This window comes from Ostrea edulis, chromosome 4, assembly GCF_947568905.1.
Source record: "Ostrea edulis chromosome 4, xbOstEdul1.1, whole genome shotgun sequence".
Taxonomy (NCBI): Eukaryota; Metazoa; Mollusca; class Bivalvia; order Ostreida; family Ostreidae; genus Ostrea; species Ostrea edulis.
In genome coordinates this window covers 35458042-35482805 of record NC_079167.1, presented here as the reverse complement: position 1 = coordinate 35482805, position 24764 = coordinate 35458042, and the positions used below count along the sequence as shown (strand labels likewise).

Sequence of the window (24764 nt, the reverse complement as noted above, 5' to 3'; positions counted from 1 at the left end):
ACTAGTTATATTCAGCATTGATTGTGAGCCATGGGAGTCCACCTGAATCATATCATGGTTTGTGCTGAATGCCGAATATGGCTGTTGATGACCACTGGTATGATCTTCTGAGTGGGTAATTAGTTCGTGTATTATTGCTCTTGCAAATGGTGAGTAAAACATTTTTTCTTTTCCATTGATTTGTAAATTAACCCTTATTTCTGTCTAAAAAGCCCTTAAAAATCCTTAAAAAAGGCCCTTATTTTTTTATTTATTTTTTTTATAATTTTGCCCTAAAAATGGCCCTTATTTTTTGCAATATGTCACTTGAAAGCCTGTTTCTAGTTTCATACTGAGTTGAACTCGGACCACGAAAAATCAAATCATGTCACGAACGAGTTGCCTTAAATTCACACAGGAAGTTGTTGTTACAGTGTACAACGCGACGTTCGACGCGTCGCGAAAAGAACTTTGCACATCGTAAAAATAGACTTTTTTTGGTATGACATTAACATAATACTGGCAATTCAAACAATTTTCGACTAATAATTAATTAGGTGTTTTAATTTATTGTCAAACAGCTATTATAGGTTCCATTCTGAGAAACAGTAGATCTAGCCTAATGTTAAATTTGATATCAGACTGTATCATGTGTATTTGTACTTGCGTAGTCTATGGCACTTGTAAAGTGTTGTTTTATGAATTGAAAATTAAGGATGTATGATACGCTAGCAGAATGTATTTCTTGGCAGTAAGCCAATGTCTGACGTGTATACAAAAAATCTTGGATATGGTGGTATAGATATGGCAAGAAAGGACTAATTTGATAAAACTGCAAAAACCTGCTTAATCAAAGTAGAACCCTGAGTAGGGTGAATGAGAAGGTTCCATTGGGATTCAAACTCACTACAGCAAAATTATCAGACAACTATGGTATTTTATAGATAAATGTGGGCAGATCATTTAAATTAGAAAAGGGATGTTGGCAATGTGTTCTAGATATTTTAAAGTTACATATAGATCAAGTCATTGGGTAACATTTTAAGAGTATAATTTACAATAATTTAATTAGAGGTTTTCAAAGTTTTGAAGCGAATCTCAGATTATGATGCTAAATGCAAATGCAGCAAAATGCAGACAAATTTTGTATGAATAGAAAGAGAATGTTTAAAAATCTGACCTTTTAGATTTCAAAGAACTGAATTATGTCTGTATTTTACTAACACATATAATGATATAGCTTAAATTGGATAATTTAATACACTCTTGTTATTTTTTAGTGCTGCTTTTTCTTGTTGAAATTGGTATGAATAGTCCATTACAAGTCTTTTTCCAGATTTAGGGATCAGTTTTTAATGACATACTGGTATGATGTTTTGTTGAAAACAAAATGATCAAATATGGAGTGTGGAATTCCAAATGAATTCATACAAAATAACAAGCAAAAAAACCCAGATTCTAAGGGACATTGTCTGGAACCCGAAGCACCCAGATAAACTAAGCCTGACTGCATGTTTTACGTTTTCACCCTTCATGTACATTGAAATGATCTTCACAAAAATAAAAAAAAATTCCGTTAAAGATGCTCTTCAATAAACAAGAACGCAATCATGTATGCTTACTATTAACTAAAGATGTCAGGCGAAGAATATTAGACAACCAAGACTATCTAGTCAAAGTAGAAGTATTTGTTTTGTCATATATATATGTATGTTAGATACTAACCATCAACTTCTATATTTATCTAATCATGTGCTTTTCAACCAATGTCTTTATTCGGAATGTCTTTATTTTGAGAATTATTTGTAATTATATCTATTGTAGATTTTATACAATCAAGTCTTCGAAATTGGACTCCCGAGGGTGAAATTGGGAATTCCTTTCCTGTGTATGTTAAAAACGCTATACCAGAGGCGATTCTTCTCTACGGCAGCCAGTATTCTGCACAGCATGGCAAAGTACAGGGTTATATTTGTATTAGGAGGACCTGGAGCCGGGAAAGGAACACAGTGTGAAAACATTGTCAGGGTAAATCACTGTCATCTGTGTCAATCCTGGTATCTTCTCTGTTATTGTATAAGAACCAGTAGCTGTAAGATATGTGCATGTCTTGATTAATTAGAACTTACAATAATAATACTAATAAAACTATTCAGTTTCAGATAAATATGAAAATACGTGTGTGATTTGTTCATCTTATGTTTTTATGCTTTAGACATCGGGGTGGAGGAGATTTGAGGGCATCTTCACAAGTCAAGGGCTATTGATTCATTACCTCGCACTAACCCTTGACATCAGTGACTATCAAAACATTTGGCTTGTACTGAATGTTTCCACAAAAGATTGGGAACCAATGAAAATGCGGTTCAATTTATAATAATGCGAAGCGAGAGATTCAAAAACATGTGTATTGATACCTACAGTTATGGCTATTTCAATATGTATGCAATATTGTCTTAAGCAAAAAGGTTTCCAAACTTGATCTACTGTCAATAAACGTAATTAGTGGTGTAAATTTTACAGTTGCGCATGTTTATCAATACAGCAGTATGAGATAGCGTCATTTGTATCCATATACACCATAACAATGAAATTGGAAAGAAAATAGGGCTTAAAATCAACAACAAAATAGCAAAAATTATGAAGGTCAAAACAAAAAAAGGAGGTCCTATCGCAATTGGAGAGGAAGAACTGGAATAAGTGGACCAATTCACATACTTAGGGAGTGTCATAAGTAAGACCGGTGGCACAGACGAGGACATCAAAGTCCGAATAAGTAAAGCCCGTCAAGCCTTCGCATTGCTTAAGCCTGTATGGATATCTAATGCGCTCAGTGAGAACACAAAGATAAGAATTTTCAACACTAGTGTGAAATCAGTGCTATTTTACAGATGTGAAACCTGGAGACTAACATGGGGACTACAACAAAAAATCCAGGTATTTAACAACAAATGCTTAAGACAGATATGCAAAGTTTGGTGGCCAATGAAAATTACAAACGAACAACTATTAGAGAGCACTGGCCAGGAAGTAACAGCAATTCAAAAAAAGAGAAGAGCATGGCAATGGATAGGCCACACATGGAGAAAACCCCAAAATAGCATCACCAGAGAGGCACTGGATTGGAATCCACAGGGACACAGGAAACAAGGACGACCACTGCACAGTTGGTAAAGAACAATAATGAAAGAACTGGAGAATATTGGAAAGACCTGGAATGAGGCAAAAAGAACAGCCCAAAACAGAGTGAGGTGGGGAAGGACTGTAGCAGCCCTATGCTCCACAAGGAGCGAAGAGAACAAATGAATGACACTATAACAAGATGCAGTGATTTCATTGGATGTTTTATTTATAGTGGATTGCATAATGGTCTGATGAGCCCAACTTTTATATATGCAAGGCATGAAGTTTTACTGACGTCCGCAAGATATTCCCAAGATTTATTTCCATCGAAAACTCGCTTAGTTTAATCAAATGTATTTTTCTATAAATGGTTGTAGGGAATCCTTTCTTTGAAAAATAGCATTTTAATGCAGGAATTTGATAGCAATTGAAGTATTCCATGCTTGTTTACTTAGTTGTTATCGTAATTTGGAAGTGACATCCCCTACAAATTACGTTCAACAAGCGATAAAAGTCAGAGTGGATCCGTATCCCGAAAGTCTCGTATTGGACTTAGCCACGCTGAAGGACAAACACATCTTGTAGACTTTGATACATATTTTGAATACTTTCAAAATTCAACACTAAACTAGGTGTTCATGTGTTTTCAGGATTTTGGTTTTGTACACTTGTCTGCTGGGGACCTTCTGAGAGAGGAGAGACAGCGTCCAGGATCCGAGTTTGGAGAAGAGATAGAGACCCATATAAAGAACGGCACCATAGTCCCTGTCGAAATTACTTGTTCCCTTTTAAACAGAGTGTGTATAATTTACTGCAGTTTGGAAAATGTCTTTCAAAGATTTATTGGCCTCTTCTTGTTATATTTGTACCTTCAATGTAAAACTAGTAGTTGCAAGTCAGATAACTTTTTTGTTATACAGTATAAATTGAAACGGGTATGATGTGGTTGGGGGAAATTATGAAGTTAATGTAGTGATTTTGTTATTTAACACATACTTACTTTAATTTCACAGGCCATGGAAAATAGTAGCAAAGACAGATTTCTAATTGATGGATTTCCAAGAAACCAAGACAATCTAGAGGGCTGGAATAAAGCGATGATTGATGTGGCAACTGTCATCAGAGTGCTGTTTTTTAATTGTTCAGAACAGGTGTGAAATGTGATGTCTCAAATTTAAAATATCTATCTGGAAATTTCCATAGCACAGTTCAGCCTCCCAAAAAATTGACATTACTCTAAAGCTCAGGTGCGAACCTCATTAATTGTGAAATATATGTCATATGACATCTACTTACGACATCTACTTGTATCATGCAAGAATGGGTATACAATTATGTACTGGCTCAGACTACTGATAGATGGATAATTCTGGGGGGTTTTCTGTGTTGATATAGGTCTGTGTCGAGCGATGTTTGTCTCGAGGAAGAACAAGTGGAAGAGCAGATGACAATGAAGAGAGTCTCAAGAAGAGGTGAGTGTACTACAATTAACCATGTTAATTAGTGATTAACAGTACAAAGTACAAGTCTACAAAGTACTAGAGAAGAGGAGTAGAATATTACATGTCTACTTTTAATTAGATTGATTTAAACATAAAACATACATACAGGATCTCCCATGGTTTGTGGTTTGATATGATTTGTATCCAACGAGTTGTGTGTTTCTCTTCTATCCCCAAGTCTTGATGAGGTAGAAAACACACAAGTTGGATATAAACCATATCAAACCACAAACCAAGGGAGGTTCTTTATATCACATGCGCGCGCCCATATTTTACATAATCATCATTCTTGATACTGAATAAGTATGTTTCCTCACAAATAAATTTTATTCAGACCCTTGTGATGTTTGTTGTGCATTCACATATTGTTATACCCCCCCCCCCCCCCGAACGAAGTTCAGGGGGGTATATAGGAATCACTCTGTCTGTCCATCTGTCTGCAGATTCATGTCCGGGTCATAACTTCTTTGTTCTTTGACATAGGCATACCATATTTGGCACACAGGTGGATCACCATGAGACGATGTGTCGAGTACCTTCATGACCTCTATATGACCTTGACCTCAAGGTCAAATTTAAAGGTTTTTTACAATGGATTTGTGTCCAGGTCATAACTTCTTTGTTCTTTGACATAGGCATACCACATTTGACACATGAGTGTATCACCATGAGACGATGTGTCGGGTACCTTCATGACCTCCATATAACCTTGACCTCAAGGTCAAAATTAAAGATTTTTACAATGGATTCGTGTCAGGGCCATGACTTCTTTGTTCTTTGACATAGGCATACCATATTTGACACATGAGTGTATCCCCATTAGACAATGTGTCGGGTACCTTCATGACCTCTATATGACCTTGAACTTTGACCTCAAGGTCAAAATTGATTATAGGGTGGGTTTTGACATAGTCATACCATAAGACATGGGTGTATCACCATCAGACTATGTGTCGTGTACATTCATGACCTCTTTATGATCTTGACCTTTGATCTCAAGGTCAAAATTATAGGTTTATACCATGGATTTGTGTTCAGACTATATCTTCCATTTCCTTCTACAAAGCCATACCATATTTTTACACTCGGGGAAAGAGGTAATTTATACCTATTAACAACACCCTTTGGGAGATTGGGGTAAGTGGGGGGGGGGGATTCTTGTGTTGATTTAATTGTCAAAAGCAGCTTGTAAACTGTTCTACACAATCTTATGCTATGAATGTGAACATGTTCTATTTTATTTTTTTGGTGCCTTTCCAGGATAAAGACTTACAATGAATCTACTATGCCTATCATAGCACATTATCGAACATTGAACTTAGTTAGTGAAATTCATGGAGAAAATGAACCAGCTGTGGTAAGTGTTTGACAAGAAATACAAATTAAAAATCAGACATTTAAATGTTTTGGGGTTTTTTTTTTTGTCCTTATATCCAGTGATGTTATTCAGGGAAAGATACAAATTTTTAGCTATAAGCTCAAGTGAGATTTTCTGATCACCAGTTGTCTGTCTGTCTGTCCATTCATCTGTAAACTTTACACATTTTTTACTTCTTTTCCAGAACTTCTGGGCAAATTTCAACCATACTTGCATAAAGCATCCATGGCTAAAGGGAATTAATTTTTTTTTCAAACAAAAGGGTCACACTCTTTTCAAATGGGAGATAATTAAGAAATAGTGAAAATATGGTGACATCTTTCAAAAATCTTCTCAAGAACCGCTGGACCACAAAAGACAACTCGTGTACAAAATGTTCCTTAATGTGTAGATTCAAGTTTATTCAAACCATGCCCCCCAGGGGTAGAGTTGGGCCTCAGTAGGGGAGCGAAATTTTACATGGGGATCTTTTATTTTATATATTAATATTAAGTAAAGAGGCCTACATTGATCTTGGTCATGATTTCAATGAATACTTATTTTAAACTTCTATACTCAAAACACCCCCTTCCCAACACACACAAACCAATATTTATGATTTGGAAATTCTTAAACGTAATCAGATATCTAACAATTTGCATATACATGTCTTAAGGAATGATTTGTTTCACACCTTTATGGGTGTCCGTATTTAATTCCCATTGGAAAATCTGTGTGGTACTATTTAAAGCGCATTTTATTCATCATTTTGTGTGAACTTATTGTTTGTATATTTGAAGAAATGCATTCTTGTACATCCTAATTTATAATAAAACATTTTTTTAAATGTCTAATAAATTTTATTTACTACAAATACAATTTGATAGGTAGTCAAATTTTCCAAGGCTCGTAGCTTTTGGCGGAAAAGACCGATATGGTGTCCATTACGGAAAATAATTATTTATAGGTATCTGAATGTGTCATTTTTTAGACTTCTCTGTATTCTTCCTAAACAAAGGAACAAAATTAAGAAAACAACGTAAGTGATAGAAGGACTATTATTATACCTCAGTATGAGAATTCTATGCAACGCGTAATCTGATTGGTCTAGACGTTCACGTGCCGGGGTTGACAAAACTTTATATCTCCCTCTCAAACATCATATCTTCCCATCATATTTACCCCTTGGGCAGCCTCGTGCAATTTCCATAAATTTAACGTCAAGGTAGACGAAGTGTATTGTGACGTCACAATAAGCCATTCTACTTTCATAGTTCGTAAGGCAGAAAATATGCGGGTCTCTGAATGATGGACAGTTGAATCGCATGGTTTTGGTTGATACAAAAACAAGCAAGTAAATTAACATTTAAGGAGAATGGAAATACAAAAACTGGTTATCATATCACTGTATTTCGTTGTTTGTACCCTCTACCGTAATACGTTGACGGCGCGGTGTTACCGTTAGGACGATCTCAGCTACATACAATGTATAGATGAGCGGACTCCAATTTCACATGCACTTATGTAGTCTTGTTTTGTTTCGGTATAATAAACAATTTATTGCATGACAGTGAGGGAGATTTGAAGATTTATTCACCCAAGAAAAATCATATTCCCCGAGGGCAATGCCCTCGGGGAATATGATTTTTCTTGGGTGAATAAATCTTCATATCTCCCTCACTGTCATGCATTAAATGTATAATATACTTATTCAAGGCTTAGAAATATTTTGTCTGAATTTCCTGGCCACCCCAAATTACCGGCATATACCCTAGAGAAAAACGTTTTTTCAATCTTTTTCTTTAGAGCATTTTGGCCATGATTAATCATATTCTCAGGAAATATAGATTCAAGTTTGTTCAATTTGTGGCTGCTAGGATTAATGTGGGGTAACAAAAGGGTATCAAAATTTTATAAGAAAATATATATCTGACCACTGGTCATGATTAGTCATATGAATGTGCAAGCATTCTAATGTAATACAGGTTCATATTTGATCAAATCATGGCCTCTGGGGCTAGGGTGGAGCTAAATCAGGGATTCAAAGTATATATGTAAGGACATTATAAAAAATTTGTTGGAGAGTAGCAAGGTCACACTTAATCTTATTAATATATAAAAAGATCTCTTAACCTTGGAGTTTGACCCACTTTTTAAAAATATCTCCTGAACTATTTAAGGTAAATCTTCATATTTTGTACATAGATTTATTATGGTAAGACCTTTCATTTTGTACTATGACCTTATAGTTTAACCTACTTGTAAGAAAATGTAACTGGTTAGATAACTTTGTAACTACAGTATTCAAGTAGGACTCTCAGGTGACTCGAGTGAGTGATGTGGCCCATGGGCCTCTTGTTTGTACATATTTCACTTATGTAAAACTTTTGTTTGTCCGGATAAAACATTGGGACAAGTCATCCCGAAAATTTGACAATATAATTGTTCTATTGTTGATGATTTCAGTCCTTTATTAGCTCACCAGAGCCGAAGGCTGAAGTGAGCTGTTCTGATCAAAATTTGTCTGTTGCGTCGTCGGCATAAACTTTACATTTTCATCTTCTTCTCCAGAACCACTGAGCCAATTTCAATCAATCTTATAACAAATCATCCTTAGGTGAAGGGGATTCAAGTTTGTTCAAATGAAGGGCCATGCCATCTTCATATGGGAGATAATCACAAAAATGCAAAAATAGGGTGGGGTCATTTAAAAATCTTCTCAAGAACCACTGTGCCAGAAGAGCTGAGATTTACAGGAAAACTTTCTGACAAAGTTGAGATTCAAGTTAGTAAAAATCATGACCCCTGGAGTTAGGAAGGGGTCACAATAATGGATTAAAGTTTTACATGCAAATGTATATGGAACCAAACATGGCACAAAGCATCCCTAGATGAAATTTCTTAATATAAAAGGCCATATCCATCTACAAGGGCATATGATAATTGATGAATTTGTAGTCAAGTTTAATAATAAAGTTTTGAAAATTGGTGAATTTTTAGTTCTTACCTTTGAAAAGGTTTTTCTGAACCAAGCTGCTTGTATAATGATAGTTTTGCTCAAGTTTGTTTATTGCTAGGAGCTGCTGCTCAGGTGAGCAGTGTGGCCCATGGGCCTCTTGTATAATTCTTCAACACTTTCAGGTATCTAGTGTATGCATGTAAATTTTAGAAAAGTATATACTGTATTCAGTGTACAATACATGTACCTTCTACATAGTGGAAAAGTATTTCCAAGTTTGCTTGCATTATTTCTTTACAGGTTTTTGAGGATGTTAAGAAGGCCCTGGCTGATTTGAATTGACCTTAGCAGCATTATAGCTCGGTAACAAAGCTTTGCTGTTGATTTTCTGCCATGGCTGCCTCAGGAATTTTATATGACACAAATTCAATCTTTTTATTCGTTTTAATGTTTTTAATGACCGTCTTGTCATGTATTGCTTTGTAGGACTGATTTAAATTATTTATTAGATTTTTGATTCGTTTAGGTTTATTGTCATACAAAGAATTTAATTTTTACAATGATACATGCATAAAATTAATTTGAAGAGAAATCTCCCAATGAATCCAAAGCATTTTCTTGATTTCTGTTTTGTATTTTTTAGCTATATACAGCAGTTTCTTTTTACCAGATGAAAGGAATATACATGTATAGGACACTAAATGATTGTACCATTGAGTGCAATGGTCATGCTAAAGAGCTATGTTCAATGCTCAAATGTGATGGTATAGATTGCTAAAGTGTAATAGTTTACAGAAGGAAGCCAAAATATGATAAAAGAACAAAACGTGCAAGTGAAGTTTGAATTTAGTACCTGGCTGTTAAAATGTGTGAAAAGCGTAAAATATTTGGGTAAAAAAAAAATTCTAGTCCCCAGAGATGTCATTATTGTTGCTACACGTGCATTTAGAATGTCATTTTGTGATTCTGAATATGAGTGATTAGGGTTAGCAGGGAACTGGAACAGCTTTATGAACCTACAGGCTTTTGGGTCATTTGCAAAAGTTTTGCTTGTAGGAGGTGCTTTTGCTATAAGTTGTAACTTACATGGAGCATCCTTTTACATTGTACAGTTTTTGATTTTGTGACATTGACTTTGTTTGTGAGATGATTGTTGTGAACCTGTTGCCCATGACATCATAAAGCTGTTCTGTTTCCAACATCTATAGCGTTGAACCATCAGACTTTAGCATGTACATTAAACTTTGGTATGTTCCATCATACATTGGCATGGTGATCTTTCTTTAGTGCCATTATGTTATTTTATAGGGTCTTCAACATGTATCTTTATGTTTGATATATGCTGAAGAATATGTGAATAAAACATTTACTTCACAGGTAACTCGCTGTGTTTTATCGTGAGAGCTCAGATTCCATTCATTGGTAAAATTTTAATTCCCTGTGGTGATTTTTATGCATTTTTGCAACCAAAGAGTCAATACAATATACTAGGTACTCCCATTGTTAACTGTAGAGATTTTTTTTTCAAGGGTCCAATCTTTAAGATTAGTATTCAAAGACACCCTCCACTCTACTTGTTCAGCCCGGTTTTGACACATTGGTTCTTTAATACAATTAGGCAAATTTGTTTCCAAATACTTATGTCTATCTTCAGTAATGATGTAATTTTTTGTTTTGATTGTTTAATCACTCAGTGTGCTTTTTCTTTTTTGTTGTTGTTATAAAACCCGTTATGGTACTTGCAGTCATATCATTCTACAAGAGTGAAATGCATTGAAACTTACTGTGTAGGTATGCCAGTATTTTTTGGAGATGTACCGGAAATCGTCTTTTATTCGAATGTGTGAAATATCTGTGATATTCAAAAGGGTGTTATTCCAAAGAATTATTATTGCACACCTGTCAAATTAAAAATCATTAAACCATTCAAGTGAATCAGTCACTTTGATAATGCATAATGTGTAGGCTGGCAAATATTACTCCTCACAATCGGATTTTATAAGATTTATTACTCCTCACAATCATATTTATTTCTTCTCACAATCAGATGTATTAAGTCTGCTCACAACTAGATTTATTACCTTTCATGATTTGGTTTATTACTCCCCCATTAGGCGTTCCAAACAATTCTGAAATAAAGGGTTCTGTAGGTCGTTTTTAAGAGATAGGAATTTTTTAGAAGTTACAGGCTGTAATGATCAATTTGTATGGGTACTGTATTCATTTGTGTCCAGTTTACTTTCTTTTTGTTGTAATCATTGCTTTTGTGAAGAAATCCTGGGAAACCATAGATTATCTATAAAACTAAAGTGTTTTAGAAGTGGGGTATAGTCCTATATGTATAATTTACTTTTGTGTAGCTGGCATTCAATATAAGTTTATTTACATGTTTATTTTTCTTGCTATAATGATTTAAAATCAAAATAAAATGCTGTAAACTTGGAATGATGAGGTAGGTTTTTGCAATTTATCATGTATATCAATCGTTGATGCCATGTTAATTGTGGAAATAAAAAATATACACAAGAATGTCTATTTTGGGTTGTGGTTGATTTTTGGAGTATTCCATTGCATAATTTGCTAGTATTTTCAGTTACAATAAATCCTGTGCAATCCTACAGAATCATGTATGCATGGCAGAGGTAGTTTTGTTGGAAATAATTTTTTAAGAATAAATTAGGTTAATTACTTCCTACGTAGTTTGTAAGACAAATTCTGATTGGTTAACAAGCTGGATGTAAATTTCCATACACCCTGCTGAAGCTGGAGGTAAATAAAGTGATGTCTCAATGCAATGTGTATCCACAAGAAAAAAATAAGATTTCTAGACATTCCGTCCCATAATCAATCTGTCCCTTAGTCGATTCGTCCCTTTACCGATCCATCTCTAGACTATCCATCCCCTTGTCGATCCGGCCCAGAAAAAGTAATATTTTTCCAAGTGCTATTTACAGTACTGAATTGATTTAATTCATCTGCGTATTTCATCTTCATGGTGTGTGTGCTGCTTATATCTTCAGTCATCAGGTAGTCATCCTTTAATATGCTCTATGGTATTTATGGCTTGATTGCAGACTAATTAACCGTAATGTATATTAATCTTCTTTAGACTGTTTATCATAACAAATGTCTCTTTTAAAAGCAAGAAAAACACACTTTGCCAAAGCATTTAAGGTATTTGTTCCTTCATATTGAAATAAGCTTTCAGTATTTCCTAAAAAGAAGAGATGTTTTGATATTTGAAAGTCTGTCATTTCTTGGAATATTTATATACCTGCCACATTCTATTTCCAAATCATGAGCAATTCTTTGAACTTCTGGAGTTTAAAAAAAAACCCACTTCTAATAGTTAGGTTACTGTAAGCTCGTAATTAATGATCAAAGGTTGCACAACAATGCAGTTATAAAAACTGTTTTCACTAAGGTTTTTTCACAATGATCAGTGGACATGGGACACACATTTACATTGATTGCTATACATAGTTGAATAATGATGTTTTTACAATAATTAATGAGCACACATTTTCATAACCATCCCACTTCAAACAAAAATTATAAATCCTAGTTAAGGGTTGTATAAACAATTTTATTTACATGTCTAACGTCGGCAGTTATCTAATTTTGATAACTATAACTGCAATATATATGCAAAACCTTCCCTTTTTCTTAAGTAATAATCATTTATTATATCTTTGATTAAAAAACAATGGAGGGGCCGAATTGACTAAGCAAAATGGGCCGAATCGACTAGGGACGGACCGACTGTGGGACCGAACGACCTGCTACCAAAAAATAACATTGGTTCCTTGTAATATATTTGATATTTGTCACATTTCAATGAATTGTGACATCACATTATTTACACTGGGTTGTAAAATACATACAATATCCGACATGAATTTCCTTACTTTAATCACTAAATAATTACATGTAACAACAAGAACCTGGATATTATTTTTAAACAATGTTTGGTTTGAATTTGGGATAATACAATGTACATGATGGTCAGAAACAAGGTATTGAGTTTCTTCACTGAAGAAATGCTGAGCAATAACTTAAATTGTATATGTAGTAAATACAGAACTTTTTGTATGATACAGAGACATGTTGATTCCTATAACCACATAGACTTTCTTTACAGAGGATATTACTCAGTGCACTTTTAAACTTGTTATGCCCCCTTCAAAGAAGAGGCCATATTGCTTTGCACCTGTTGGTCAGTAGATCACATGTTGTCCACTCAATACTTTGAGAACCATTCACTTTGTCGTAATGATATTTCATATGTGGATTGGTTATGAGTAGAAGAGGACCCCTATTGATTTCCAGGTCAATCCAGTCTGGACATAGGAATATACTGTCTGATCATTATCTTGAGAAACCTTTTCTTGACAGACATTAAACTTGGTACACTGATACATTGTGAGGAATAGATGACCCCTATTGATTTTGAGGTCACATGGTCAAACTGGACATAGGAATATACACGTATTGTCCGTTCAATATCTTGAGAACCCTTTGCTTGACAGACATCAAACTTGTTACACTGGTACAGCATAAGGAGTAGAGGATCCCTATTGATTTTTAGGTCACATGGTCAATCCACTCTGGACATAGGAAGATATTGTCTGCTTAATATCTTGAATTGGTTTGGCAATTAAATAACCCTTTTCAATTTTGCACCTGGGGGAGGAAATACAAGGAATTGGAGAATTTCTATTCTAGTGACCTGGACTTTTTATGCCCCCCTTCAAAGAGGGGCATATTGATTTGCACCGGTCAGTCGGTAGACCATATGTTGTCCGCTCAATATCTTGAGAACCATTCACTTGATCATAATGATATTTCATATGTGTGTTGGTTATGAAAAGAAGAGGACCTCTATTGTTTTTCAGGTTAAAGGTCAAGGGTCAATCTACTCTGGACATAGGAATATACTGTCTGCTCAATATCTTGAGAACCCTTTGCTTGACAGACATTAAACTTGGTACATTGGTACATCATCAGGAGAAGATGACGCCTATTGATTTTGAGGTCATGTGATCAAGGGTCAAACTGGACATAGGAATATACAGTCCGCTCAATATCTTGAGAACCCATTGCTTGACAGACATCAAACTTGGTACACTGGTACATCTTCAGGAGTTGATGACCCCTATTGATTTTTAGGTCACATGGTCAATTCACTCTTGACATAGGAAGATATTGTCTGCTCAATATTTTGAATTGATGATACTACTCTCAATTAAATGATGTGTGTGTATAACCCTTTTCAATTTTGCACCATGGGGGGCATATGTGTTTTACAAACATCTCTTGTTATATTTAAACTTGAATACCATGAACCAAGATATCTTAAACAAGAGGCCCAAGGGCCTAGAATCGCTCTTCTGATAAATTGTACAACCCCACCATTTCTATTCTTAGCCTCTTAGTATTCTAAATCTTTAGTTAAATCCTAAGAATTCAAAAAAAGTAGGTCAATGTGACCTACTTTTTGGTCTACACATTTTGAGAACCCAAGAAATATCAACTGACAAAGTTTGATGATTTTAAGCCAATTAGTATCTGAATATTGAAATATAGCTGTCAGATTCCAATCGTAGGTCATGGTGACCTAATTTTTGGTCAGCGAACTCCGAACATGCAAGACCCATCAACTGACAAAGTTTGATGACTGTAGGTCAAATAGTATCTGAAATATATAAATATAGCCGTCAAATTCCAAAAGTAGGTCAAGGTGACCTATTTTTTCGTCAACACCCTTCAAACATGCAAGACCCAACAACTGACAAAGTTTGATGACTGTAGGTCAAATAGTATCTGATTATATATATATAGCTGTCCAATTCCAAAAGTAGGTCAAGTTGACCTACTTTTTGGTCGAAACCCTTCGAACATGCAAGACCCATCAACTGACAAAGTTTGATGACTGTAGGTCAAATCGTATTTGAAATATATAAATATAGCCGTCAAATTCCAAAAGTAAGTCAAGGTGACCTACTTTTTGGTCGACACACTCCGTTGACTCAAGATGCATCAACTGTCAAAGTTTGATGATTGTAGGTCAATTAGTGACTGAAATATATAAATATAACTGTCAAATGCCAAAAGTAGGTCACAGTGACCTACTTTTTGGTCAATACACTCCGAAGACTCAAGATGCATCAACTGACAACGTTTGATGATTGTAGGTCAAATAGTGTCTGAAATATAGTAATTTAGCCGTCAAATACCAAAAGTAGGTCACGGTGACCTACTTTTTGGTCGACACAAACCGAAGACTGAAGACGCATCAACTGACAAAGTTTGATGATCCTAGGTTTTACAGTGCCCAAAATATGCATCTAAAATTGAAAATGTGAAATTTGAATATCTGCAAAATTCAAAAAGTAGGTCACTGTGACCTACTTTTTCATAAATATGTTTCAAGGCCTCAAGATGCATCAACTTACAAGATTTGATGATTCTAAACCTCTCGGTATTTGAAATAACAACTTAAAATATATCTATAAATGATAAGCCATAAAATTCAGAAAGTAGGTCACGGTGACCTATTTTTCAGTTGACGCATTTCAAGGTCCCATGATCCACCAACTGACAAGTTTTGATGATCATAGGCTTCAAAGTGTCCAAGATATGCATCAAAATTAATTTTAAAATAAATACCTGCAAAATTCAAAAAGTAGGTCACCGTGACCTACTTTTGAGACAACTTGACACAAGGTCCTAAGATGCATCAACTGTCAAAATTTGATGATCCTAGTCCTTATAATGACTAAAATATCTAAGATTTAAGGAATTTACAAAAAATTTAAATTTAGGTCAACTTTGAAGTGACCTTGAGACCACGCCCTTTGCCCCAGGGTAATGCCTTGAACAATTTTTAATCTACAACATATCCTCATCCTTATGTGTAAGTTTGGTGATAATCTGCCCTGTGGTTCTTGAGAAGAAGATTTTTTAGCAACCACTATTTTTTTTTGTATTTTCCTGATTAACTCCCCTTGTTAAAGGGTCACATCCCTATATTTAGTATGTATGAAAGCCCTTGGGCCAATGATACCCTGTAACAAATTTGAAAAAAATTGGCCAAGGGGTTCTTGAGTTATAGCCCTTTTTCTAAAAAGTTTACGCACACCGCACACCGCACAAATGGCCATAGCATTAGCTCTTTGAGCCTTTGGCTCAGAAGAGCTAAAAATAGCATCCTTGCAAGGCAAAAAAATATCAATAGATTTTACTTTCTCAGGTACCACCACATCAGACTGAAGGCTAACAATTTTATGGATATGTTGCAATTTTCTCTTTCAGGTGTTTTATGAAATCAAAATTTGCAGTCATCATGCTTTTGAGAAGAACAATTTTTTCTTCAAAATATAGATAGGTCTCATTATCATTTTGACTATAATATAAAACAAAATGCTACAGTCAATATCTCCATAAAAGATGTCAAATGAATATGTCTCACTCAGAAATCTCGAGTATACAATTACTATCAAATAAAGTTTCAACAAAAAAAGCATCAAAACTGTCCTAAAAATTATTGCAGCAGATATTTACAACATTTAATGATACTTTAAGTTAACAATTGTACGATCTGTCTTGCTCTATTAATCTTCATCTGGTCCGCCTCTATAACGAAATAAAGAAATAAGAGTATTAAATAGAACTATTATCATATTAACCTGCAAACATTAACAAAACCAATATCATAAAATAGTAAATAATGGTGATCAATGGTGAACCGCAATAAGGTTAAACATGGCTGTATGGAACATTTTAATGGCTGCTGTAATGCATGGCTGTATGGAACATTTTAATGGCTGCTGTAATGCATGGCTGTATGGAACATTTTAATGGCTGCTGTAATGCATGGTGGCACATGGGTTTACTTTGTTCCATCCATTTGTCTAACAAAACACATACCATGTCACAGCAACTCTTCAATGAGTGGATTTCTATGAAGATTAACAAGTGTTATTCATGATCTCATTATTGTCTTTGAAGTATTGAAATAGATACTAGTATGTGCTCGGGTGATTGGCAATAGTTACCTTATCAATACACTCTTTCATTGAAAGTTGGAAGTGCATAAGCAAGGGGCACAAGTTCAGTATCTTACAAACCTTAGAAATGCTGATAAGAAGATATTATAAGTGTCTAACTATATATATCATCATAACTTGTTCGAAGTTGTCATCTGTGAAGTACACAAATGTAAGAGAAAGAAAATGCAACAGACCAGACCAGGATTCAAACCTGTGCCCCCAGAATTTCTAATCAGGTGTTCTCTACCTAATGAGCTATCTGACCACCATCAATCAAACCCATCTGACCGCCACATTCTGTCCTCCTTTAATGTCTCCACACCTTGAAGACATCAACCCAGGATCCTGGCAGGCATTTTTACCTGTCAGTTCCAGGGGCTGGTCTACAGCACCAAATGTAACAGGAAGGAAGAAAGTGCAACGGACCAGACCGGGATTCGAACCTGGGCCCCCTGAATCTCTAGTCAGGTGTTTTACCAACTGAGCAATCTGACCACCAGCAATGGAACCTGTCCGACCGCCACATAACAGGAAATGACAGCTTATTGAATTCCACAATATTTCACCAATGTTGGTGCATATTTCATTTCATCACCATGAACATAAAATGACCAAACAGAAAGAAACGTACAAAGGTAAGAATAGCAAAACAAATTTTATCTGGTGACTGCTCCCAGAGAAAATAAATGTGCAGAGGATGCAACAAACACTCTGTAAAATAAGAGGGTCCTAACTTGAATACTGTGGGAGGAGTTAGATGAGCAAATCATGTACTCCCTTTGTAACATTTCCTCAAAACGGACTAAGTTCCAACATCCTGTAATTTTCTCAAAACTTGAAGAAAACGAAATTCTTGCCACATGCACATCTTCAATACCCATACAAACACTCTGTAAAACAAGATGGTCCTCACTTGAAAATTGTGGGAGGCATTAGATGGATATATCAAGTATCCTACATAACATTAACTTTTAAATAAAGGGGCATAACTCCTGCAAGAGAGGTTGAAATGAATCAGAATTGCAACATGATCTAGAGTGACCCACAAATTACATGTTTCAGTTGGATTTGTGACAGAGAAATGAAAATAAAAACAGAAAACCCCAAATGTATGGACAGACGGAGTTTCAGACATCACTTTACCATAATACGTCCTGTCTAAAGATGGGCATGCGATTCCCTTAATAAAAAAAATGAGGCCTCTTCATGTCATATGAAGTAACCTGACTACTGTCATGTCACCTCATGGACCAGGGTTTTCACAAACAATAGTGACCTCATAAACAATAGTGACCTCATAAACAATAAATAAACATACAACCATCACCTTCTTTATCTTCATCTTCTTCTATGATTTTTTCTGCTTGTTCCGCTGTGACCTCTCTTGACCTTCCTTTCATCCCATCTAGGTACCGCAACAGTATGGTAAAGTCATCATTGGTCACCTGTGGATGAATTACATTTACCATTACACAGTTTACTCAGTGGACATGATGAAGTAAGTTGTGGTTTCAACATTTTTCATTGAACATCAATTTTTGTTATTTTCACAGATAAACCTGACCACAAAATCAAGAACTACAGAATATAAAACTTTTGTTCATTAACTGAGGAAAATTTAGCAGCTTTCCATGAAATAACATATCAATGAAACTGAAGGCTCAAAATTTAATGTCCATGGAATTTGTTACACAAGTTATTTGTTTACTTTCTGATTAGCATGTACGTAGAGACAAGATTTCAGAATGATGGTTGTCGGGTTGATAATGTGAAACACTGTTTTGTAACAAGGATGGCAGAGTACAAAATTGCTGAATTGCTTCTTTTCCTTTAGATCCATCAAAAATTGTAAATAAACCTAGCAAGTCTTACCTTATCTTCACTGTAAATAATCCTAGCAAATCTTACCTTATCTTCACTGTAAATAATCCTAGCAAGTCTTACCTTATCTTCACTGTAAATAATCCTAGCAAGTCTTACCTTATCTTCACTGTAAATAATCCTAGCAAGTCTTACCTTATCTTCACTGTAAATCCTAGTAGCAAGTCTTACCTTATCTTCACTGTACATATTCTTCAGCAGCCAGACTTGTCTGACCTTTTGGAATTTCCAGCTTTCCTTGTTGGATGCCCACTGATGTAGGTATTCTGATGCCTGCTTGTCCGCCTTAACGAGCTCCGGTTCTGGGGTATCCTGAACACTGTTACTTTTCTTCTTCTTTTCCTTCTTCTTTTTGTGACTCTTCTTCTCCTCCTCCATCTCATTGCTCTCCGCTTTTTCACTTGACAGAGTTTCATTATTTTCACCATCTGTCCCTTCCTCCACATGTTGAAGTCTGTGTTTTTTCTTTTTCTTTCTTTTTTCCTCACATGAGCTGGGTTCCTTAGCTCCCCCAGTAACATCCTGTGCTTCATCCTCTGCAGCATCCATTGATTTTCTTTTCTTTTTGCTTTTCTTTGTCTTCAGATTATTTGTTTCAGTAATGTCCATCTTTTCCTCCATAACAATTTCTCTGGACTCCATTTCTGTTGCTTCATCTCCACTCTGTCTCTCATCAGTAACCACCGATCTTCGTTTCTTCTCTTTACTCCTGGTCTCTGTACTGGAAACATCTCGGTCTAGTTTTTGTGACACGTCAGATGATATACTTTCCAAACCTTCTACAGTCTCTGTGTCTGGCCCATCCTTTCTGACTTCTCCTTTCCTTTTCTTTTTGGACGGTTTTCCTTTTGTTTCACCAGATAACGTCTGATTTTCACTTTCACAATTCATGTTTTGATTTACAACAGATGCCTTATCTTTTATTTTTCTACTCTTTGATTTCTGGGCTGTATCACCACTTGAAACTAACTGTTCACTCCCACTTTCTACAGAATCTCCTGTCGGAACTTGTGATTTTGTGTCTTTGCTCTTCTTCCTCTTTTTGGGCTTCAATGATTTCATATCAACATCATTAGAGTTACTGATGTGCGAGTTTTGATCAGAAATTGAATCAAGTTCTGCTGTTCTTTTCATCTTTTTCATTTTCATCTGCTGTAAAGTTGCTGCGGAGTCAGCCGAGTGTTTTTACTTTGTAAAGGTATCTACATTGTTAAAAAAAAATATTTTAAGTAAGAGGTTCATTAATATAATGGTATTTTTTTTTTATATTACAACAATAATCATATCTTATAACGTTCATACATGCTTTTGCGTATTGCTCAACATATGATAGATGTATACTGTATAAACTATTTAATCTTAAAATCTTAACAGTGACTTGTCTTATTTTATATATTTATAATATAAAATGTGTGTGACAAGTCCATGTGGGCTATATCCTACGTTTTATACTTGTGCATCTAGCTTTCTGGGCAAATTAAATGAATTATTTCATCTAGAAATTACCTTTTCCAGTCACACGTGTTCGATGTAAACATATTTTTCGTAAAACAACCCGTAGGCCGATCCCGACATATTTCGATGAAATACAAATAAATGGGCAAAGAGAGATAACTCCAAGTTATACTGGAGAGAACCGTTTGTTTCCTTGTACAAAAGCATTATAAATAATTAAAGATATCTTCAATTGAATTAAAGAGATCATCAAATTATCTATACCGAGCTCTAAATTAATTATTGCGAGCAATATTTCTACGAAATTGATGATCTATTATTGCTCTCATTCGTTCAATTGATGCGCGCATCAATTGAATTGAAGAGAGCAATAATTGAATCAATGCGCGCATCAAATCAATTATTGCTCTCATTAATTCAATTGATGAGAGCAGTAATTAATATGAAGCGCGCATTGAATTATTTGATGAGAGCAATAATTGAATTGATGATATCTTCAAATAATTGAAGATATCTTCAATTATTTGAGTTTATGTTAATTCGGCGCTCCATGGCAAGCTATCCACACTTCAGGTGCCTGTGGGCATATTTCAAGGAATGTCTTTGCATGAAAGACTGCAGAAATTAAAACCAATAATTTGCATGGGTTTTAGCAGACTGTGTATACAGAAATTAATTACTAGGTTTTACTTTCAAAGTGTTTTGTATGCGCTGATTTGACGTGCTGTTTCGCAGAATCAGAGGTTTTTCTTCATTATTTGGAAATGCATGTAGGTATAGACAATAAACTTTTTATGACAGTTGTGCACACAACATATTTATATTAGAAAAAAATGAATAATATCTAATCCTTCGTAAAATACACCGCAATGAAAAGTACCACTGGGTTGCATCTGCCGAAGACGACAGGCAAATTTATGTGTCTGACAAATTGATTCATGGATCATTTTCACTATCACTCCAAATCAAATGAAGAAGTTGGTATGATGAAGAAGTTGATATGATGAACAAGTTGGTATGATGAACAAGTTGGTCTGATGAACAAGTTGGTATGGAGGGTATTTCAGACACTGACCGTTCGTGTACCAGTCATCCAGGAACAATTAAACCAACGGTGTTGACTGCGGCCTGTTTGCTACATCACCAATTTAGTTCAGTTTTGTTTTGGGCACTATACACACTGGTAAAGAACAGATCGTGTATCATTCTGACGAAATATCATGTATCATTCTGACTATATATCATGTATCATTCTGACTATATATCGTGTATCATTCTGACTATATATTATATCATGTATCATTCTGACTATATATCGTGTACCATTCTGACTATATATTATATCATGTATCATTCTGACTATATATCGTGTATCATTCTGACTATATATCATGTATCATTCTGACTATATATCGTGTACCATTCTGACTATATATTATATCATGTATCATTCTGACTTTATATCGTGTATCATTCTGACTATATATCGTGTATCATTCTGACTATATATCGTGTATCATTCTGACTATATATCATGTATCATTCTGACTATATATCGTGTATCATTCTGACTATATATCGTGTATCATTCTGACTATATATTATATCATGTATCATTCTGACTATATATCGTGTATCATTCTGACTATATATCGTGTATCATTCTGACTATATGTCGTGTATCATTCTGACTATATATTATATCATGTATCATTCTGACTATATATCGTGTATCATTCTGACTATATATCGTGTATCATTCTGACTATATATCGTGTATCATTCTGACTATATGTGAAACCACTTGATTTCTTGTCTGAAACAAGGTCGAATGACTTAAGGAAAAGATAAAAAGAGAAATGGTTTGTTTATGTTTATGTACTTGAATGTATGTATAGTGGTTTGTTTATGTTTATGTACTTGTTTGTATGTATAATGGCAAATCTTATACTTTTGCTGTTGTTCTACAATTTTTTTCTTTGTATTCGGTTACAATGGGGCTCTGCCTGCCCTTTGTAAATAAACCAATCACATCTTATTTGTGGTACCTGAAAAGACCCTGTTTGGAAATAAAAAATCTATTTATCCATACAACATGTATATGTTTATGATCACATTAAAGAGAAATATGGTTTAGATCATTGGATGTGTTTATCAATTTTATTTGATATCGGTGCATAGTCCTGTAGACCATCGGAGAAACATCTACCAAGGAAGGCCATAAAATGCACTTCAGTGGGAGAGAGGACAAACATCAGCACGGTGTCGGCTTTCTTGTTCCCAAGAACACCGTTATGGACTGTCGGCCAGTCAACAACAGACTCATTACCATCCGCTAGCGAGCTAGTCCCTTCAATATTACCATCATACAGGTGTATGCCCCAACAACAGGCTATGATGACAACGATGTAGAAGACTTCTACAAACAGCTGCAGTCATAGACCAGACCCCAAACAAGGACATCCTAGTAGTGCAGGGTGACTGAAATGCGAAGATAGGAGAAAATGCATGCATGCATGAACTACAAAGGCACATGTGGGTAGTTATGCAACACCGAGACAAACGAATTCGCCAGCTGTAACCTCAATACATTCGGCCCACACAAACTACCCAGAAGATGGACCTGGACTAGCCCAAATAGAGATATCCACAATCAGATAGACATCAGACAGACCAGACTCAAGATTGAGCTCGAGAAACTGAAGCAGAAGGACCAAAAGTTCTACAAACCTTTCAAGCCATGGTCAGAGAGAAGTTTGCGCCACTGACCATCCTCAATTCCGGAGACACAGATATGGACTCATTGATTATAACACCTTCAATGCAGCAGTAACTGACAACTCCAGTGAGATTCTTTGCAAACATTGCGCAATAAGGAAGTCATGGGTTACAGCTGACATCCTTGATCTTTGCGATAAACAGAGAGGAATGAGGAAGAAGAGTGATCTAGAAGAAGCAAAGCAGTACTAGGCTGTTAACCAACAAGTTAAGAAAAGCATGAAAAGGGTGAAGAACAATGCCAGGATATAGAAGGAAACCCGAAAAAGAACAACAAGAAAGCATACCTACTGGTGAAAGATCTGACCAGTCCAAAACAGGGATGGAGTACCACCATCCAATATAAAGCTGGAAGGTGTCTGACAGAAGATCAGGACATTTTACAGCTTTGGACTGAATATCGCTCCAAACTGAACAGTAACAGAGCCACAGGAGACCCAACTGTATTACAGGTACCTCCTGCAACCAACGACAACCACTCCATCCTTTGAAAAGAAGTGGAAGCAGAAGTGAGATCGCTGAAGAAGGGAAATCAGCAGGAGTGGACAATATACCACCAGAACTAGTCCAGGCAGGAGGAGAAGCAACGAACAGTGCCTTACTGATCATCTGGAACAAGATCTGGCAGACAGGAGAGCGACCTACACCATGGACACAATCCCTGATTACACTCCCAGAAAAGGCAACCTACAACAGTTCCAGAATTACTGCACCATCAGCCCTATTAGCCACCCAAGCAAGGTCATGCTGAAGATATCTCTAAATAGATTGAAGCCACAAGCAGAGAAGATCATTGTTGAAGAACAAGCAGGCGTTAGAACAGGGCGCAGCACAACACAGCAAATCTTCAATCTCAGGGTACTGTGCAAAAGGTACCTCCAACACCAACAAGACCCCTACCACGTCTTTGTTGACTTTAAGAAGGCATTCGATAGAGTATGGCATGCAGCATTATGGGCTACCATGAGACTGTACAACATCAATGCTAACCTGACCAGTCATCGAACACCTCTATGACATGACAACCAGCGCAGTCTACTTCAACAACAGCATTGGGGCATGGTTCAGTACCACTGTAGGGGTGAGGCTAGGATGCCTGTTTTCCCCTACCTTATTCAACATCTTTTTGGAGAGGATCATGGCTGACACACTAGAAAATCACAGTAGAACAGTCAGCATTGGTGGCAGAACAATCACCAACTTGCGTTTTGCCGATGACATAGACGGCCTTGTGGGAGGAGAATTTGCAAACCTTGTAGAAATCTTGGATAAAACATCTACAGTCTGAGATACTTGACAGAATACCCCAAACCACCACAGCACTCACTAAACTCAAGACTATCTGGAAGGACAGGAACATTAGGCTCAGCTCAAAGATCAGATTGATGCACTCCTTGGTCATATCCATATTCTTGTACGCCGTGAATCATATACCCTAACAATGGAAACTGAAAGAAGGATACAGGCCTTTGAGATGAGATGCTTTCACAGACTTCTCTGTGGACCCTTTGAAGACCTCTTGACCACAGTAAAGAAAAATGCAAACTAAAGTGGTACGGGCACGTCTAACGATCATCAGGACTTGCCAAGACGATGCTGCAAGGCACGATACAGAGAGGAAAAAGGCGAGGAAGGAAGAGATGAGAGGACAACATCCCAGAGTGGACAGGCCTAAAACT

General features: G+C 35.8%; 2 protein-coding genes across 6 annotated transcripts; one reads left to right on the top strand and one right to left on the bottom strand.

Annotated features, from left to right (window-relative positions):
* The first annotated feature begins 267 nt into the window (after positions 1-267).
* Positions 268-11453, top strand: LOC125670834 (UMP-CMP kinase-like). Of its 2 annotated transcripts, none has more exons than XM_048906229.2 (7): positions 268-479; positions 1804-2007; positions 3753-3899; positions 4116-4253; positions 4498-4574; positions 5865-5961; positions 9221-11453. In XM_048906229.2, the coding sequence occupies exons 2-7, from the start codon at positions 1870-1872 to the stop codon at positions 9260-9262; spliced, it is 639 nt and encodes a 212-aa protein (XP_048762186.1). In that variant the 5' UTR covers positions 268-479; positions 1804-1869; the 3' UTR covers positions 9263-11453. The 2 variants fall into 2 exon arrangements, with proteins under 2 accessions (XP_048762186.1, XP_048762185.1); XM_048906228.2 differs by lacking the exon at positions 268-479 and adding an exon at positions 624-912.
* A 5021-nt stretch (positions 11454-16474) lies between these two features.
* On the bottom strand, positions 16475-23183 carry LOC125670802 (uncharacterized). 4 transcript variants are annotated; one of them, XM_048906189.2, is made up of 4 exons: positions 23038-23183; positions 19024-20054; positions 18293-18416; positions 16475-16555 (listed from the first exon to the last, which is right to left on the bottom strand). In XM_048906189.2, exons 2-4 carry the CDS (start codon positions 19999-20001, stop codon positions 16500-16502), a joined length of 1158 nt encoding a protein of 385 aa, XP_048762146.1. In that variant the 5' UTR covers positions 20002-20054; positions 23038-23183; the 3' UTR covers positions 16475-16499. The 4 variants fall into 4 exon arrangements, with proteins under 4 accessions (XP_048762146.1, XP_048762147.1, XP_056018477.1 ...); XM_048906190.2 differs by lacking the exon at positions 23038-23183 and adding an exon at positions 20359-20450; XM_056162502.1 differs by lacking the exon at positions 23038-23183 and adding an exon at positions 20359-20449 and having other exon boundaries at positions 18299-18416.
* Between the last annotated feature and the right edge of the window lie 1581 nt (positions 23184-24764).